This window comes from Sebastes umbrosus, chromosome 11 (genome assembly GCF_015220745.1).
Source record: "Sebastes umbrosus isolate fSebUmb1 chromosome 11, fSebUmb1.pri, whole genome shotgun sequence".
In the NCBI taxonomy this organism is placed as follows: domain Eukaryota; kingdom Metazoa; phylum Chordata; class Actinopteri; order Perciformes; family Sebastidae; genus Sebastes; species Sebastes umbrosus.
The window spans coordinates 12,998,805-13,019,604 of NC_051279.1; the positions used below are offsets into that span (position 1 = coordinate 12,998,805).

General features: G+C 43.9%; 1 protein-coding gene across 4 annotated transcripts in view; it reads right to left on the reverse strand.

Moving 5' to 3' along the window:
* cicb (capicua transcriptional repressor b) overlaps window positions 1-20,800 on the reverse strand; it is a 53,842-nt gene that overhangs the window by 13,990 nt on the left and 19,052 nt on the right. For 3 of the 4 annotated variants that reach the window (XM_037785327.1, XM_037785323.1, XM_037785322.1), the window contains 9 exons: window positions 16,655-20,647; window positions 3,806-3,955; window positions 3,476-3,650; window positions 2,809-2,920; window positions 2,538-2,720; window positions 2,274-2,406; window positions 1,975-2,153; window positions 1,472-1,610; window positions 5-102 (listed from right to left, as the gene is read on the reverse strand). In XM_037785327.1, the coding sequence (XP_037641255.1) occupies window positions 5-102; window positions 1,472-1,610; window positions 1,975-2,153; window positions 2,274-2,406; window positions 2,538-2,720; window positions 2,809-2,920; window positions 3,476-3,650; window positions 3,806-3,955; window positions 16,655-20,522 (5,037 nt within the window). In that variant the 5' untranslated portion in view covers window positions 20,523-20,647. Of the gene's footprint in view, window positions 1-4; window positions 103-1,471; window positions 1,611-1,974; window positions 2,154-2,273; window positions 2,407-2,537; window positions 2,721-2,808; window positions 2,921-3,475; window positions 3,651-3,805; window positions 3,956-16,654; window positions 20,648-20,800 lie in introns of those variants that run through there. The other variant, XM_037785324.1, reaches the window with a different exon arrangement.

The window sequence follows — 20,800 nt, forward strand, 5'->3', positions numbered from 1 at the left end:
TTACCTTCCGATCACTTTCGTCGCCAGAACCGTTCTCACTGTCGCTGTCAGTCACCCGCTCCTTGCACTTGAGGTCTATGGAACTGCTAGGATAAGGGTCCTCTGTGGGAAAGAAAAATACACTACAGCTACAATTGACAATCCTTGCAATTTATAATCCAATCAAGTCAGGGTGTACTTAGTGTCTGAATCAGCTCTTAATAGCATCTGATCTTTAAAATCAAACATGGAAGTGGTCAAAAACTGGACACAATTTAGCCCCATTAGTTACATTAACCCTCAGAGGTCAAAGCCATTTTTTGCTATTTCTGGTTCGCCTGGTCTCCTTTTGTAATACTTGAGATAGAATCTCAACACTGTAATGCACAATCATGACATTTATGTATTTTTTTCCATGACAAACTGGGCTATCAGAATATGTATGCTGTAGTGATGTCACATGAATGTATAAATACTGGTATGACCATAAAGACAAGAGAAAAAACAAAACGAAAATGAAATACAGTAAATACTCACAGAAGACTTTCATTGTTGGATTTATTACTTTTATGAAGTCTCTGAAACAACACTGTTGTTCCAAGCTGGATTACAAACCGTCTGAAAGGAATATATCGCACCCTCACCCTCATTAGAAAGCTACGATGGTGACGAAGCAGCTGCAAGTTAAAGTAAGTCTCTACACCGCAGCGTTCCGGAGGTATTCTAAAAATAGTAACTAGAGTACTTTTCTGTCGTATACGACAGCGTCGATCTCAGGGGATTAAGAAGTAGGGAAGAAGCAGTGCAGAGAGAATAGATGAAACCACACAACGTAAAAAAAGACCTCATGACGGTCTCACCAAATCTTCTGTGACGTGACACAAAGACATCACTGCAGACATTATCTATTACTTCTGATTGAGAATCTTATTGTACCATTGACTGAATAAGTATTCCACATGCAGTTGCTGGAAATTTACAAAGTGGCCCATCGGCACAGGAAGCAGTGTACTAACACTTTAATAAATCTAATCTACAGGGCTGTCAAAGTTAATGCGATAACAACACAAATTCGTTTTAACGCCACTAATTTCTTTAACGCATTAACACAACTTGCAATTTTGAGGTTGTAGCGGAATCAGTTTTAAAAATAGAGTGAAGCTTTGTTATGATCTGAGCATATTTTTATGCTAAATGCAGTACCTGTGAGGGTTTCTGGACAAAATGTGTCATTGTTTTGTGTTGTTAATTGATTTCCAATAATAAATATATACATACATTTGCATAAAGCAGCATATTTGCCCACTTCCATGTTGATAAGAGTATTAAATTCTTGACAAATCTCCCTTTCTGGTACATTTTGAACAAATAAAAAATGTGCAATTAATTTGCGATTAACTATGGACCATCGTGTAATTAAATATTTTAATCAGTTGACAGACCTACTAATCTAACATTCGGCTTCATGAGCAGAGTAGGTCTGATTTCTCACCAATGACATCGTCATCTCCCTCTTCCTCACAGATGACCATGCGCTCTTCATCACTGGTCATGTCCTCGCTGACCCCCCGCTGGGACCGTGACAAGGGTGGGGCATGACTCGAAAACTGACCGCCACCATCCCCACACATCTGGAAAAAAAGATTAAAGAGCCTGTAGCAGAGATGCTTTTGAAACAGGTCAGTGTGTCTGTGGATTTTATGTCAAATGTGAGAGATCTTATCACCGAAAAATGCCTAGTTCTCCACTGCCACAATGTTAAAAAAAAAAATGTTGTTTGTGAAACACAAATCTGCCAGAAAAAACTATTTCTGTTGCAGAGACTCCAAAGGAAAACAAACTAGCTTTTATTTCTTAATCAAGTCATGTTTACAAAAGCAGCAGTAGAGTACTGTTCATGTCTCCAGCAGTGATAATGGTCTCCAATTTACAATATGCAAAGTTGAGGATTACAAAATCAACTTTCCTTGTCTATGAGCTGTGCTCCTCTCTTACCTGTGCCAGTTCTGCCAGGGCCTGTGTATTACCCCGGTCACTGCGCTCCAGGCTGTGCATGGCACTTTGAGAGAAGGCTCGGGGACGGGTGAGCTGGCCCACATGACCTTCTCCTGTGCCCCTTTCAGACACGCCCGCCAGACCTGGACCAACTCCCTTCAGTTCCACAGAGTGGGGCTCTATCAGGGGGGCAAAAAGAGGACTGTTAAAGGACTGGAGAGAATAAGAATCCTGTGAATGACATGTTACAAAAATATAAATGTGTATGTTGTATATTGTGAGAGTTGAGTGAAACCAACCTGTGGACTCGGACATGCTTCTCTCTCTGATGTCTTTGCCACCGGGCACCCCACGGCCCTCAGAGCTAGACTTCTTCCTGTCTTTGTTGCACCACTTCCAGTCTGGGTGGGCCTTAAAGTGGGCCTCTTTTACCTGGAAACAGGAGAAGGGAAAACAAGGAGGGAGGAAGTGAAAAAGAAGACAAAAACATAGTATATGTAATATAGGTTACCACAGAAGCATTAAGTTGTATGTCTTAAATTTTGTGTTTCTTTTCTGTGTACCTGAAAGGCCAGATCATGGTACTTTTGTTTCTCCTTAGGTCCCAGAGCATACCACCACTCCCCAAGAATCTTGCTGACTGTCCTGTTGTCCTGGTTTGGGTGCCGCTGGTGCACCAATGCTCGATGGCGCTTACTGAAAATCATAAATGCATTCATTGGTCGCCGGATGTGGTCCTTCTCCCTCTGAAAGAGTGGGCAAGAAAGATAAATATATTAGAAAGAGGAACATTGAGAATTTTTATATTGATGATGATAGCAGTGAAAAGACTACCTTTCCAGGGCTGCTCTTATCTCCATCTTTGGGCAACGCACTGAGGGACTGAGTGCGTCTCTTTACTGGTGGTATAGAGAGGGGCTGCTCTGGTACAACTCCTGGGAGGAAGCTGAAAGGAGATAAAAACTCTGTTTGTGATCTTTATTAGCTCTATTCCTTGTGGACAATACGCACATGCAGGCTCACACTGACTTTCTCTTTCCTCTTTAATATTTAAAACAGGCAAAATTTGATATTTTGTAACTAGTATTATTTATTTTCAAGCTGCAAGTCTATCAGATGTAGACACAGATCACAAGTAGTTCATCTCCCATGAGATACATCAGCAGATTCAGCAGATAGCTCATCCATTTCAATAGCTGACAGCCTGGCCACTGCCTTTCATATAGTGATAGAGCCCAGAGATGGAATGCTTTTGTTCCCATCTGCTTTGTTCTGGCATTGAGCTCTTCTGCCCAAATTAGCGCGAGGATACAGAAAATATCACACTTCCATACTGCATGTGTGGGTACACAGTACCACACTGAAAATTACTGTGAAGGCTGACTTGAACAAATACATAACCACTTTTTTTATAAACGGACAATGTGCAGTGTGTATCTTTGTGTGTTCTTTGTAACCTCACAGCTTTACACATAAAATCACTACACAAAACTGCACTTACGGGTCATCCACGTCACTCTCTGTCTCGCTGTCAGGCCTCTCCCTCTCTGCATCTCCTTTCTCCTTCTCTGGAGGCGGCTCATCAGAAGAGGGGGGAGGCCGGGGCGGAGGACCTCTCTCTACAATGGGAGGTGCCTCTGCAGGCTCCAGTGACAGCGATGCCACCCCCTGACACTCTGAGGAAGAACAAAAAGGAGATGCATACCTGTTCAGGGCAAAGTAAACTATTTATGGTATTCAAAACAGCATTAAAATCCAAGGAAAATTACATGAAATTGGTGATAACACATTTCCTACAGCCATTAGGTCAAACTGTAAATGTATTCAGTACCTGTCTTCAGACTGGCTACTTGGGGGTGGTTGACTGGGTGCTGGCCCTCTCCTGGCAGAGAAGAAGCATCAGATTGGGTGGGTGCCAGGAAAGGGACCAATGAATGCCAGGGGAAGACTGGAACTGACCGGGGCTCTACATTGGTCCACACTGCAGAGGAAAACAGTATTGTTTATTGCAACCAACACCATCTGATGTCCAGAGTTTTATAAAAATGCTCAGAAATCACATTCAAAGGAACAAAGCCATCTTGCATTCAGATTACCAAGATGATATTTTACTTATTTTGGGAATCAGGGCCCTCAGTGCAACACTCCCACAATAAATGCAATCCTACTCCAATAACAAACTCTAATCATTTCTCACAGTGTGTTTGCGATGCTCCCATACATGTTTTATTATCATTTTTTTTGGAGTTATATAACCACAAAGAAATTCACTAAAATCAGGGTCAGACTAGAGCTCGACAGTAGCTCCTTTAGATGCTCAGGACTACTGCCTTTCTTTTTAGACATCTAATAACATCTGGGGCACTAGGTGAATCGAATTAAGTAGCTGGCAGAACACAACAATATCAGTACTTTGAGAACTACCGAGAATAGCAGTACTGCCACAATAGCCCACCTCCAGCCACTTAACTGGTTAAATCACTCCAACAACAGCAGATGTACAAAAGGACTCTCTGTTCTCAATAACAGGCTGGATGGAGAACAGAATCTGGTACACTCTGAACCCCCACAAATGAGTAAAGGACTGAATAAATCATTAGCTTTATTTCCATTGTTGAAAAAAATCGTTTCATAAGGATGCTTCTCCCAAAAAACTTTGAAGTAACAAAATCTGTCTCCTTATAAAATAGGTTCTGTCCTATATTAACTCTTTTGCGTGCACAAGTAAACAATGATGAAGTGTTGCTGGATCTGGCAAAAAGGACACTCACACAAACAGTAAGGTAATAATGACATGGACTAACCAAACATGCTTAATCCTTGGCGGAGGTACTGAGGGTTCTCTGATGAGAACATGGTTGAATGAAATCCTTGATGTTTATCCCAAAAAAGAATAATATGTCCTTTTTAAAATCTCCCTTTTACAACACGCAGAAATCCAGGTAAAGAAACATCTTTTATCCAAAAACTCGAGTTGATATTGCTGGGAAGCTCAGAGATGACGACAGGTGCTCAATGGTGTCTGTATCATCCCTACAGGTTGCGGTCATCATTCATAATAATTACTGCATCATCAACCTGCATCATGGGGATTTGAGGATGTGGCATGGAGGAGATGGGATCCTGTTTTCAGCTCCAAATACGAGTAAAAAAATGAAGTATGTCTTGTTAAGTAGAGTCCATGTCTCCGTATCGCAGAATGCCGCAATCTAACAACGCATATGTAACAAACATGAGTGGACAAAATGTACTATAAACGATTTACAATACAACACAAAACTTAAGTTAGATTTGGAAGAATACAACAGTGCATTGACGACCCACTGATGCGATGATTATGATCGAAGGCAAAGTTCCTCCTCCCTTTGGTCTAATTACCCCCGATGCCCTCTCTTCCCTGTTTGTTTACATTACTCCAGCAGCTTGGTGGTGAAAGGGTTAACAAGGCCTCTAAGCACATCCACGGCCTGGATTAAAACATCCGCCCGGAAACTACGCAGTCTTTCTTGGCCATGTCAAAACTTGCCTCTGCGTTTATAACACAGCTGCAGACAGGTGTGCTTGGCAGCTATTAAGACGCACATAAAGCTAAAGGGCAGCTGTGAGAGAGAGCTCCTGTATCGATCACTGCAACAAGCAATATTGGTGGGCGATCAAAGCTGGAGGTGATTCGTCTAACTTGGAAGAAACTGCTTATTGTCCAAGTGTGCACACCGACTTTAAAATACTTGCTGATTCATATGAACCAAACACACATTCAGCTGCCTCTTGGAGCTTCAAGTGCACCTCTCCAGATCGGACCAGCCTCTCGGTAACGCCCCTGGTCCTGGTCGTGCACCCTCCTGCAGCCGCACAGACAACACAGGCAAAAGAAACGCAATTGTTCGCATGTCTCAACTACAAAAAGGCGTATTCACACACGTCCTGGCTGCCAAAATAACAATTCAGCTGAGGAGGCTGTTTGACACCAAACTTGTTTTCCGATTTACCTGCTACACAGAATTGTATGCACCTGTCTTAACCTGACAGTTTTAGTTATCAGCTGCACAAATCCGCCTATAAAAAGGATAGCAACTTGGAGTTTTATCCGTGTTTACTAGACTGTAAATCTGGTGCATCCATCCATCACCCAGTTATTTAACATTACAAGTCCACCATCAGGTTGATTATCAAGAGATAGCTAACAAACACTAGTCTCCTGTCTTAACCTGACAGTTTTAGTTAACACCTGCACAAATCCGCCTATAAAAAGATAGCAACTTGGGGTTTTATCCGTGTTTACCAGGCATTAGCAGATAAATCTGGTGCATCCATCCATCACTCAGTTATTTAACATTACAAGCCTCCACTATCCATTAGGTTGATTATCAAGAGATAGCTAACAAACACTACTCCTCCAGCTCCTCTATCCTACCTGGCCACAGATCTGACTGTTAGCTAGCAACTGATGAGTCTACACAACACAAGCGATATAAAGCGACCACGGTGAGTGAGGACTCCTAGGATCCAGTCGGAGAGGATGAAAAAGGGGGATGAATTTGCAGATCTTTCTCCTCCTTTAAGGCAACAAACTAGTGGCTTGGTTGCCTGAATACTGGACCTGAACCCGACTGATACAGCGACGAGATCCGTCCGTCTGCAGCAGGTTAGCTAGCCACTTCGTGAGAGGACGACATCGGAGCACACACACCAGTCCAGTTTGGTTAATTCTTGGTGTTTACGAGTGTTGTTTTGGTCCAGAAAAGTCCTCCTATAGCATCTCCACACCGAGTTTACTCCCTTATTTTTGTCTCTCTCTCTCTCTCGCAAAGCCTTGGCCCTTTCTTTCTCTTTCCCTCCCTCTTCCTCTTGTTGTAAACTAGGCTGCTTTGCCCCCCCCTGTGTACTCTCCCCCCTCCCTCACTCTTCTCGTCCTGTCAACCTCGCCCAGCCTTTGTCCCGCCTCCTCTAAGCGGATTCCGGCTCTGCTATTGGCTAAAGCAGCCACGCGTCATCAGCTAACCGCGAGTCCTGATTGGTCGGAGTGTGCACTGGAATGCCAGTCATATGCAAATTTCATTCCTACCACATGAACTGGATTTATCTTGCATATAGAGTAGGAATAAATAAGAAAATATCATATAATTCTATTGTATTTATGTGGAACTACTAGCTGGCATTTAATTAATTAATCAAAAATGTGTATTTTTTATGTTTCTTTCAGTAAAACCCACCCCCACGTGTTATGTCATTGGTGCATGAGTCGTAGTAAACCTTGACTGATAGGTGAAACAACCAATCAGAAGCAGACACTCAGATGTAGGCCAACCAATGGCTTAACAGAAGTTAGACAAGATCCCTCCCCCTTACAAATGCTAGGCTAAAAGCTTGTTTAATACCCATAAAGACCATCTGATGCAGGAAGGCGCTAGTGAGCTATGTACAGTTTACTTTCCACGCTCCTTTTGGTCTTTTTTTATGCAATCTGCACACACAGGGGGTTGATGTTCATGAGGGCTCTGGGGTCAAGATGACAATGCACACACATTAAACCTATAAGAGTATGCAAGGGGTCATTGTGCATGCTATTTGTGTGACTGTATTTTAAATCAGCAATATTCACTTTATGAGGGGGATTATAAATCCGTTCTCTGGTAATGCTACTTTGCTTTTAGGAACGCAGTTAGAAGTAGAGAGGCAAGTGATGTAATTTTCCACCATAAAAAGCCCTTTTCAAATCCCCAAACATTTTTTCCGTCTCTCCATCATGCAAATGTGCCTCCTCCAGACAGAATTTTAAATGTCCTGATGCAACACTCACAGGGACAGAGAGGGAGAAAGAGAGAGAGAGGAGAAGAGAATTGAAAACAGGAGAGTAGGGGCGGTTAGAAAAAGAGGGAAAATGGGTGGAGAGGACAAGAGGGTAAAAATAGACTAAGAGTCATTTTCAGCAGGAGGGGCAGGGAGGGAGGGAGGTATGGAGGAGGCGGAGGGTGGGTGGGTGGGTGGAGAGAAAACAACTTGTGAAAACAGAACTTCTCTTAAATGGAGGAAGGGCGTGGGGGGCCAGAGATGGGGAAGGCAAGAAGAGACAAAAGGAGAACATTTAAAGATACCTATATTATTTAGGTATAACACAGCTATGACTGAGAGGAAGAAGGCGCATGATATGATTTACCGTCATACTGTATGAGTCAAGAAGTCATGCTCAGCTTAGCTCATCTATCCATAAGACAATACTGGGAGGGATTTAATTACCACTAAAAGCCAGTCAGCTCATCAGGAGCTCGGTAACTGACCAATAAGGTTGCGAGAGCCACTGGCAGCCAAAGTCCTAAGTAGTATAAAAAGTTAACCCACTCAGTCCTGGGTTTCACTTCTCTATTAAAATAAATATGGATCTGTACAACTATAACACAACACCTCAAACAAAAAGTAGCATATTTGCAGTGTACCTAAGCTCCTTTGGCTGGATCTCGTCAGGCCTTCATCATCAGTAAAGCATCATGTAATAATATGGGGGTGACTGTCTGTACCTCTTTTAAGACTGGGGGTTTCCAGATGGGTTTAAAGTAATAGGCGTTAGAAGAAGAGACACACACACAGAGAGAGAGGGAGAGAATAAGAGAAGGCTTATCAACTGCACCAAGCTCTCAACAAGTCAACCCAGCCAACACAATGTGCTAAGCGGAGGGAGTTGGACAGCTTGGTGATGGCTGTGTGAGTGAAAGGAAAAGAGGGTGAAAGAGGGCAGGGGTGGAGATGAGGGATTACTGTGGCTGCTCAGTGGTTACAACCCTGGGTAAACATTACAAGCCCTCGGTAATTAACTTAAACCGAACAATTATTCAGAGCAGAGTGATCAGTTTTTCCTTTAGACCGGTTTGAATACGCCTACGATTGATTCATGACGAAATACTGCAATATATATTTGTGTAAAACTCATATTTGTGTCACCTCAGAGATCATTTCTATTGCTATTTGGGCACGAAAAGATGTAAGATAAGACAATCTGTTGACTGCATGCATGTAAAGTTGCACAGAGGAGGTGAGGTAGACACAAGATGATGGTGGGAAACCACAGAAAATCTACAGCTTAGTCATATATAAGAGAGATAAGCGATGAAGAGTAAGAGAAGGTGTGAAAAAACAACAGAAGAGAAATTCCCCCTCAGCTGAGCTTAACTATCTCTCTCTGCTGCCGCGCTGGCAGTGCAATATCTGTGTAGGTGTTCGGCGGCTTTCATTGGCTGTCTCCTCTCACAGACATCATGCATTTAATGTGCATATGTATGCATGTCTCTACCCCCCCCAATTACATCTGTCAAACGCCACGTGACCTCACGCAAGAAACTTTTCCTCCTCCTCTTTATCTACGCTGGCACCGTGCAGGCGGAGCGCCGCCTTCGCTCACTCTCCCATCCCATCCTCTCTCATCCCTTAATTCATCTTCCACCCCTGTGCTCCGTGTCTCTCCCTCCCACAACCCAACCATTTGCTCCGTCCAATTATAACTCGATCCACCAGTCCTTTTGCAGTTACCATGGCAACAGCTATGTTGGGCACAGGTCCCCGTGTCGCCCGTGGTCACTAGTCTGCCACTGACCGTCGCCGTCCATTGCATCAAAATAAAAGTTAAGCAATTGTGTTTTACATGGCTTATGGACACCCAGAGGGACGGCTTTGTGGGACACAAACAGGAGATTTTTTTAAAGACACCGGATTCGATCACAGCTTTGTTCTAGTTTCAGTTTAAGTAAAAAAAAACCCTGCTACTCCTTATCTCGTAGACCGCACCGCTGAGTGTTGAGACGAATAAAATGACAATTACTGTGAACTGAATACATCTCATCACTCACAAAACACACTTTACACTCCGTGGCTGGCTACACATGCAGATTCACTGACTCTCTCTTGCCAACAGCGAATAATTAGCATTACATGAAAGACAAACTTCAGACTAGTGTTTTTAGACCCAGATCCCTCCATCCACTGTGTGAAGGAACTTGTAATGTATGTGTTTGGCCATCTGGGGGCACTATTAGCCTGCAGATAAATGGCCAACAGACGGGCAGCAGGCAGAAAACCAGTGCAAAGACTGTGGAGAAAGAGATGCAAGGAAGAGGAGAGTGGGATGAAGGAGAGAAAAGATATTCCTGAGCTAAATAATAAACTCTAATTCCAAACTTTGGGATGTGAGGAACACATGAAAACTATGATCTCCTGAGAACACTGAATGTGAGTTCAACTGAGATCCTGAAGAAGCAAATCTGAATGTCGGTCTAACTTCACATGCTTGCAGCCAAAGTCTCGGAGCCACCTCAGACTAAGGAGTCCCACTGCACCAGTGCATTTTGAGAATCTCCCCAAAGTATGCTTCTTCGCCCAATAGGAAACAGGATTATCGTTGCACATGACTTTTGTGGTAAGTCTTGAGGGCTTCACGTGTGCTTTGGTGCCAGTCTAGATGGCTGTGTGATCCAGATGTGGTTGTTGCCATGGCCAGGGAGGATATGCAGGGCTTTAAGCGTTACGTAAAGCAGGGGGCGGGAGGGAGTGGGGATGTTATTCCCGGGTATCCGTATCCGGGTAGACCAGGACGAAGAGAGCGAAGTGGAGAGGAGGGGAAGCAAAAAACACCGCAATGCGATGGAGCGAAGGGTTAAAACAAAATGTGTCATAATTTTTTAGAAAGAAAAATAAAAAATGAGACGGAGGAGAGCGAGAGGGCAGAGAAAAATACGTATCCAAGTGCAAAATAACGGCGTGAAAAAGTGCATTCACGTGTATTTAAGGGAGCGTGACATGTTTACTCAGTGTTGCACAAACTGGGTGTGCATGTGAGAGCGACACAGAGAGACAGTGACACAGAATTATGCACACTTAATAATATACAATGGCTGTGTAATTTCACTTTCAATCATTTTTAACTGCGGGATATTGAGTAATATTGAAACATCTCTCATCCAACATTCATTTAAGATGCTAAAAGTGCGCAATAAGAGATCTTCTGCTCAAGAAACAATGACGCTAATAATAATTATGCTCACAGACACAATCATGCAGCAGTGTATGTGAGATGCCGAGCAGTTTCAGTACGTGATCATACAGAGAAAACTGTGAAAACCGAGATTTGCATACAAGAGTATAGATAAACAAGACTCATTTAAGACCTTTACAGCAACAAAGTCCTCTCTATGAAAGGACGCCATGCACACTATTCTCACTGACTTCAGAGCTAGATTGATGGAAGTTGCCACAGAAGTAAAATATTATCTAAATAAATGCTTATAATAAGGGTTGTAATTTTGAAAATGACAGGAAACAGTAGTAGGAGTGGAAATGGCTGTTGTAAATATATTAAAGATATTTGACCTGGAACACTTCACTCACTGCTTAAATAATTTAGAGGAACCCTCCAATTATCCACCATCGTTTCGGTTGACTAAAACACCCGAAGACGGACTAAAGAGGAGCCACCAATAATAACCAAATGTTGGTGTGTAAACACATGTGAGCATGTTGAGGTTCCTCCTCTCTCAGTGGAAAGTGACACAAGCACACGTGTCACACACACACACATGTACAGACACACGCACACACACAAGCTATTTCTATTTGTGAATATTCTGTGTTATGTACAGGCTACATCAGTGTGATGTTTGCTTTTGTTGCCATGGCAACAGACATTTGACGCTCACACATCATATCCGGTGCTCAATGATTGACGCTTGGTTACTCTGTCTAACACACACACGCACGCACGCGCACGCACACACACACACACACACACACACACACACACACACACACACACACACACACACACACACACACACACACACACACACACACACACACACACACACACACACACACACACACACACACACACACACACACACACACACACACACACACACACACACACACACACACACACACACACACACACACACACACGCGACACCATAAAAAAACGGTCTCATCCTTCACCTTATCGCTAACTCTTTTCTGCCCGTTCTGATTTTTACAGGAAGTTAGGGGAACGCTTGAAAAGATGTTTAATTTACTTACTCGTTAGTAGCGCGTCTTAGGTGGGAAAGCACATACAGAGAGAGAACATACGCAGTTTTGTCTCTTAAAAATGTGTGTCAGTGTCAGTTGCGGAGCTCAGGGATTGATGCCTTATTTCTGAGTGAATTAACAAAAACACAGAATATAAACGTGTGCAGGATTATAATGTACGTAACATAGACAAGAGAGGAGGAACTCACAGACTACTTATCTCGGAGTTGTATGACATTTATTAACCTGCTCCTTTCCTCGAACGTATCATGGCCTCCTTGTATTCTTACACATTAAATCTACACTTTACTCTAAGATCAATAAACTATTAGAACTATTTTGGTTTGCTAAACATATTGTCAATTTATTAACTGCCCGATATTTCATAGTGATTTCATTCCCTCCTGATGAACTGAAAGTTCTTACCTGACCACAGGAACACATTTTGTTTATTCATCTAATTGTTGAGTTTAATTAAAAGGCCTGATGCATCATAAAGTTTTCCCTGAATAGGTGTAATGTGTCGTCATTGATAATCCATTTCAAATAATCTGGGTTTCTTTGCTTTCACCCTGACATGAACATAATTCTGACCGATATCAAATGTGTGTACTTTTTGGCATAAATATGATACAATTTACACTGATAATGATACTCAATGTGAATCATATTTACTACCATTACACAAAGATACACATATTTAATATGCAAATGTAACACAAGATCAAGAAGTGTCAGCATTATTTCCCCAGGGGGTTTACAATTCTTTTTTGTTTTTGTTAAACAATTCCCAATGTCTCCAGAGAATACAAAATGCCAAGATTTGTATGATATATTCTGACCTAAACAGAATTAAGATAATTTCAAAACACTAAATTAACAGTTAAAGGAAAATTTACTGTTTACCGTTTGCTCATATTTGACAAGCTGCTAAGAAGACACCAACACCTACACAATCACAAACATACCACACGTGTGAGTGCACACACACAGGCGCGCGGTGTTTCCTACTTTCCCTCGTATTTCACACTCTCCTACGACCATATGCAAAAGCTCACGCACCCTTTCTAACTCTGCAGAAAACACCCACATGTGCTCCTCGCTCAAAATAAATGGGCAAGTGTGCACGCACTCACACAAAGAGATGCTATTCATTCATTCATTCAGCATCCTTTCAGCTGCAAAAAAAAAAAGGGGGGATCTGAGGAGGGAGCGTACACTCAAAATGACAGCGTTCCCTCTCCCGTCCACTTCTCCGTCACACTCGTGAAAAGTCCACACGGTGATAAGTACATACACACCGAGAAGGGCAAAGGGCTCTGGTGAAGTGAAACGCACTAACTGATACTATACTGTATGTCCATATATAACAGAACTGAGAAGTAGACTCCTATTTTCAGCTGATGGTGAATAATGCACACACTCACACACACTTTATAGTACAGCATTTTCCCACACAGGAGTTGAGAAACAAATTCTTCACACACCCACACAATACACTGAAACTTATAACATATATCCTACACACACACACAGACACACAGACACACAGACACACACACACACACACTTAGAATCAGAATTAGAGGCCAAGAAAGCTTCCCACAACTTGTATTGCTACATGAGTCACTAATAAACAAATAAACACATGAACATACACACAGCAGGAGTCAGCGGAAATAGTTAGTAGTGAGTAAGAAGATAATAGTCGCTAGGGTCAGGAAGTCACACACACACACACACACACACACACACACACACACACACTTATAATAGGCAAGTTGGCCAGACTATTTTAAGAAATAAACAACTGCAAGATTTGTACAAAACTCCCCGTTAAATGTGTCTCTTTTCCTCTGTCTTCGTCTTTATTCATCTACGCTGTCGTCCTCTCTGAGGCATTCCTCATTCTCTTTCTGATCTAATCCTCTTTTTTTCCTCTCTCTCTAACACACAAAATCAAAAACAAGTTGATGGAGACTGGCCTACATACATGTAGCCCACACGCTCCATACCCACTTTTGCTTTCGTCTTTAAATGTTAATTTCGTGCGTAGCACTGATTCAAAGCAGGGAACAGATACACTTTTTATTTTTCTTCAGATTCTTATTGAACTTCCCCGTTCTTTTCTATTATAAATCATTGCTGTTGCATTGTCTTGTGTATATAGTGTAGCTATGATTGTCACAGAGTTTTTGTCTATAATGACTTTGAATATAAGAGGGACTCTCTGATACAAACAAAGCTAATCCTGTATAACGTACAGTCTAAACCCGAACACAAAAACACCCATGCATACGTTTTCTTTTTTCTTTCTCTCTCTCTCACACACACACACACACACACACACACACACACACACACACACACACAAATACACAGAAATAATTTTGCATTCAGCTAGTGTGTCCCTTTTCCATTTGTATTTAAAATCCAAACCAACAATAATTTAGTTATTACTTTGGTAATTTTTATCTTTGTAATAACAGTGTTTGGCTCATAAATATGATACGTGATGTTAATTATCCAAAAATCATCAGATAAAACGAGGTCTCTTTCTCCGAGTCACCGGGTTGGACGGCATGGATTATTCTCACCTCACTGAGTGCTGACGAGTGAGTTTAGTGGATATAGTGATTTTTTTGTGTGTGATTCCAACAAGCCTAGTCCTGACCTGGTGAATCATAGGGGCCTGTTTCAGGGCTCACATGGGTCATGTGGTCAGGTTTAGTTTAGTTTGACCAGCAGATATGAGGAAGGTGGACAGACGACTAGAGGACGCCATATGGGACAACAGCATGTCGACTAACTGGAGCTTCTTTCACTCGGCATCAACACACACACATACAGGTCGTGGCATGTTAATGTGAACCGATGCCTCTATTACACTGTGGGTGTTATCAGACAAGTTACGTTAAATTACTAAACTGTTTTAATACTTTGATCATGTTGAATGAATGTTTGTTTAACTGGATTAGATTTATCTGATGAATGAAATACACAACACTAATAGTTGACTGGTATTAATAATCAGAAAAATATATATAGAGAGAAACAAATTACTAAGCAAGGTCCTTTCTATTTACTATTTTACTTAACAGGAAAATGTCCTTTTAAAATTCAATAAATGTCCTCCTCTCCTCTCTTTCAATCTGTGTGTGTGTGTGTGTGCAAAACAAAAAAAAAGAAATTTGTAAAGCTACATTTACACATAATTTGCCCGGTCTTCTTATTATTTTAATACATGTGCCACTTGCAGTAGCTTTAACTGAATTCACATTATTAAACAGATGTTTTTTTCAGTTTCTCCTCTGGTACTTTTTTCAAGACGTACAGCAGCTGCGCTGTCACTGCATTTCTCTGTGGAGTCTCCGTTTCCGAGTGTAAGAATCATTATCATCATAGTGCTGGTTAACCTGCTAGTTTAAAGTTAGTAAACAGAGCTTCTCCTTCGGCCATTCTGAGTTGACATGGTGTGTGTCAGTAGTCGACACTACAGAGCCACACATCTACCTTTTAAAAGGTATGAGACATTTCTAATAACAATTGAATTTACTGAATATACTCTTTGGATGGTTATTAAATTGTAAACACAAACTAAAGGATATTAATTACGCAGACAGTCACGTAACTCTTTATGCCACACAACCGGGGATGTTGCAGAAAATCTTTCCCATGAGGCTGTTAGGTTCCAAATATTGTGAGTCATTAAAAATTAAATAGAGGAGAATATTTCCTTAATTTTTCATTTGTATGTACAGAGCTGCAATTTGGATTATCATGGAGGATTGAGCGATATTTCAAATATAAAAAAAACAGTGTAAAGAATACTATTAACTGCATTTAACTGGAATTTATTACCAAGTTTTTTTATTTCATAAAGTAATACAACATGTTTTAACAAAAAGTTAAGACTATATCTGTTTAGACAAGGAATAGTGTAGAATATTATATGACTTTTTGTTTTTTATTTTTTCTGTTCTCAAAGATGTGATATGGATGCAGAGAGCTATCCATCCCACTTTATTTGTGATTAAGTGGATCAGTTGAGGGATTTATTTTCTCAATCATGTCCGAGATGAAATTTAGAGGCATTGTATTTATTTGATAGGCTTTGAGTTGGTGTTGGTTGTTGTGTGTCTTAGTGGTGGTGTTATGCATTGATGTGAATTGATGTATGTATGTATTTACGTCTTAAAATATTGTTAAAAAAAGAACGAGGACCCCATGAAGAGTAGCTGTTGTTGCAATACAGTAGCTAATGGGGAAAGTCTACTTCCTGAGCATTGTGTGTAATTATTCTTCACTTTGAAATAGGTACACTATATATTACATCTTTTTCAACAAATAATCCCTAATAAATGTTCTATTCTAATCTTTATTATTTTCTCATCGACAAGATATATTTTCTTTAAGGAGTTTTGCCTTGTTTGTTGAGAATAAACATATTTATCATGTGGTTGGAGTATTTCTTAAGGTGCACAGAATACAGGATTTAATTATGCTTACGCCACATATGTCCTGTTTTCTACCTGCAGCCCAATTCACAAATTATCTCCAAAGTTTCTCTTCATTCCTTCAAAGTCACTGACGTCACACACAATATACACCACACGTATGGCTCAATTCTCACCTGTACCAGGACGTCCCATGATGATGTCCTTTCGTGGGACGGGGTGAAGGCTTTCAGCTGGGAGGATCAGCGGCAACAGAGCGGTGGGAGAAGGGTGACAGGGAACCGGCTGCTGGACCTCACCCCCAAACCCTGTCCCCCTGTTCTCCTCTCGTTCCGCAGAGCTGTCCGTGCTGCTTGGAGCCGGTGCTGTGACTGTTGTGCTGACGGTAACTGACAGGGCCTGCAGGGGGGTGGCAGAGGTGTCAGTGGTGGGCAGGGAGGAGGGTGTCGGGGACAAGAGCACCAGAGTTTGGGCTGGGCTCCGCAAGAGGACGGTGCCATTGGGTACTGTGGCTGTGGCAGCGTTAATGGGGACGGGAATCTGGAGGCCTGAAATTGGCTGAGGGGTGAGGGGTGATAAGCCGATGTCTTTAGATGAAGTTTTATCTGTCCCTCCCTCGTTTCCCCCTCCTCCTCCTCTTCCTAAGGGACACTCTGTAAATTTTGCCAGTGGGACTTCGGGATTCCTCACAATGACAGGAGAGTCCCGCAAGGCCTGTTGGGATACGGGGACCACACGACGAGGCCCTCCATCGGGAGTGAGAGGAGAAGGAGGTGTTGGAGACACCAGCAGAGGAGGAGGGGAGACAGCAGTGGAGGACGGTGGCCTGCTAGAGGAGGGGGTGGTCACTCCTCTGGGTCGGGAGAAGGTGGGTGTGTGTGTGCGAGAATGTGAAGCTGGTGTCTGGGGGGAGAGCACCCTGAAAGAGTTGTTAAGGTCCCCCTGCTCCAGCTCTGTCTTGGGTGTGTAATCGTGGTGGTGTGAGGGGAGGGGTGGTGGAGGAGGTGCGTCGGGCTTTCGTTTGCTGGGGCTCATGGGGACTGTAAACATCAGGTTGCTGTGGAAGGAGGGCTGGATACCTGACGTTTGTCTCTCCCTTTCTCCTCCTCCAGCTGGGGTTGTTACCTTACTGCCCCCTGCCCCTCCTCCACCCGTCCCGCTGGGCTGCCTGTGCCTCCGGTGTTGCAGGACCGGGGAGGCGGTAATCGGGGAGAAGTTGGCCGGCCTGAAGCCGAACAGCGGGGAGGGTGAGGGAGAGGGGGCCGGGGAGAAAGGCGACTGGTTCGAGATGGGAGAAAAGGAGGGGGTGCCAGAGCGGGAGCTCCCTAATGACACAAGCATGGTGGCGGCCTCACACTCATCGAAGTCAAAGCGTGACGACAGGTCATGGGGGAGGAGGGAGGGGAGGACCAAGCGGGGTCTGGAGTCTCCTCTGCTACTGGTCTCACTGCTCTCTCTTGACGTGTCGTCCCACTCAAACTCACTGCTCGCTCTCCCCCGCAGGTCAGGCGTGACTGTCCCTGAGCTGCTGCCTCCTCCTCCACCGCCTCCCCCTGTTGTCTCCATCTCTTTGGACCTCATGGACAAGTGTCTTGAGCAGTATCCACGACGTTGAGACTCCTTCATACAGCCCTCCCTGGAGCACAGCCTCCTCCACTGCTTACCATTAAACTTCTTACGGATACCATTAGGGGTGCAAACCACATCGCCCTTCTTGTATTTCTGCTGAGCCAATGAGAGGGGAGTCCTGGAGCGAGAGGAGGTAGAGGAGGACCCCACCCCAGAAGTGGGAGTAGGGGTCTGCGTGGGAGTGGTCTTTGATGGAGGTAGGTTTGGAGTGGTGTTGTTCATTTCAGACCCCAGTAAGGCAGGGGAACGGGGTGGCTGAGGACTAGCGAGGGTGGAGAGGTGTGGGGGTCCCAGACCCCGCACCACAGAGAGGTTGGGTGAGGAGGGGGGATAGCCACTGGACTTGGAGAGGATGTTTCTGTGCTGAGAGGTCCCAGCATTTGGCTTGGGACCAACAGTGAGGGACATGTTAAAATGAGAAACCTCAACATCCTCTTCAGGAGTGTCTGGCTGCTTCTGTCTCTCTCTGTCAGAGTAGTTATCTCCGCAGCCACGAACAGTGCTGCCAGCTACACTAGAAGTCACAGTGGAGGAATGATGGGGTGGTGGATGTGTGTTTTCATAAGGATGCCCTCCTGCAACCCCTTCATGTGGAAAACCATGGCCCAACCTTGCTCCCCCTCCCAGCACCCCCATCCCAATACTCAACTGGCACACTTCCCTCTCTACCTCCATCTCCTCCCGCCGCTCCCTCTCTTCCCTTTCCCTCTCCCGCTCTCTCTCCTTGGCCTTCCCACCATCCAAATGCGGGACTTCCCAGGGAGGGGTGAGCAGCCTCAGACTTTGTCGGGACACCCACACAGCCTGAGCGTTAGCTTTCCTTTTCTCTTTCTCTTCCCCTGCCCCTCCATTGTCCAGAGTCTCTCTGTCTTCACTCAGGAGCACCTGGTAAGGAAATGACACACCGGGGTGGGGGTCCACCTGAGTGACAATCCCCTCTCTGTACAGCAGAGGACCCCCCTCCTCTCCACCAAAGGGCACGCACACTCGTGTCCTGACAGCCACAGGTGCCATGCCAGGTGGGGGGGCATCCAAAATGAACTCCACAGTGCTCTCAGCCCCTGATGACGACGCCATCACGGTCCCACCATGGAAAGGATATTTAACAAAGTTCTCCTCTCCTTGGAGCTGGATTTCAACAGTACCTCCACTCACCCTACGCACCACCCCTGGTCTGAATGTAGGTGATAAAGGGCATGAGTCAATCCCCTCAACCCTTCTGTCCCCTGTAGCCCCAACCCCACTCTCCATGGTCCTCTTTATCTGGCGAGCAAGAACTCTCTGGTTTTTCATGCCTTTGGCCAGAGCTTCAGCTAGTCCCTCTGAAAGACTGGCCTCTTTATGGTGCGAGTTATGGAGAGGAGCTGGGTAGCGGGTGTTCTTTTGATGAAGGCTTGGTCCTGTTGCTTCCATCACATCCAGGTCAGCTGAGTGCTCACTAGCTGTATCAGTGGACGAGGAGCGCACTGAGTTAGGGGCCCCCTCTGACTCATTTTCCCCAGCTTGGGAATCTTTTTCCTGGGAGTCTGCTGTCCTGAGGGCTTTATCCTCTGTGGAAACAAAATGGTTTGCTTCTGTAGCTTTACTATCCACAGTTAGCACTGATGGCTGAATACCTGAGCAATTATTTCTTCTATTACTGCTATTGATAAAAGTATTATGGCTCCCAGCACTACTGTTAGTCATGTTGCTAATACCACTTGTAGTGTTACGGTTAATACTACTATTGATGCTAACATGAATGCTTTTATTAATGTTATTACCAATATTGTTACTACTCTTGAAATTATTATTGGGCGTATTCACACTATCACTGACTTTGCTGTGAGTATTGCAGTAACTGTTGTGTATGAGTGCAGGGCTGGAGGTAGGAATGGTAGTCAGGGCACTTGCGTTGCTAGCAAAGTGCTCATATGTGTATTTTTTCTTGGGTATACGAGCCTTAAATGTGGCTGTTTTCCTACTAGAGACTGAGCCTACGTTGGGGCTGTGATTGGTGGCCAGAGGGGGCGTGGCTGTGGAGACTGGCATTGGGACAGAGGTAGGAAATGCTACAGTATCAGTGGACACGGCACTATTTCCATTCGTGCCCAAGATCTTCTCTTTTTCTGTCTTTTCTTCTGCGTTCTTTCCTTCTTTCTCAACTGACTCCACAGGTTTCCTCAGCTCAGTAGACTCCTCCCTCGTTGGGGTATTGCTGTTTGTGATTGGTTCTCCGTCAGAGTTGGCGGCTGTGGGCGGGGTCTGTTTGTTGATGGGAGTGTTGGGTGTATGCTGTGTGGTTTTGGCGAGCGTCTCCCTCTTGACTCTTTTGGGGTCTTTCTCTTGGAGGGGCTGAGAGCCTCCTCTCCTTCTCCCCCCTCTGCCTCTCGTTAACGGGGGAGAACGCCCTCTGTGCTTCTTTAATGGTCTCATCTCTTCTTCGCCGTTCACAAAGTGCAGATTTTGTGGCGCTCCTCTTATTCTCTTCTAAGGCACTCCGTTTTTTGTCTTCCTCTGCTTCTCCTTCTCGCCGGTCCTTCTGTCCTCTGTATTGCAGGCTGGAAAAGCAAGAGGGAGATGCAGAAGACAGGTGGTCATTTATTATCTTCATAATCAAAAATTGCTGAGAATAAAAATGACGTCATACCTGGAAGTGTGCTACACTGCACTGGCTATCACATTGGCTCAAAGTCTGACGTGTGCTCTCTCTC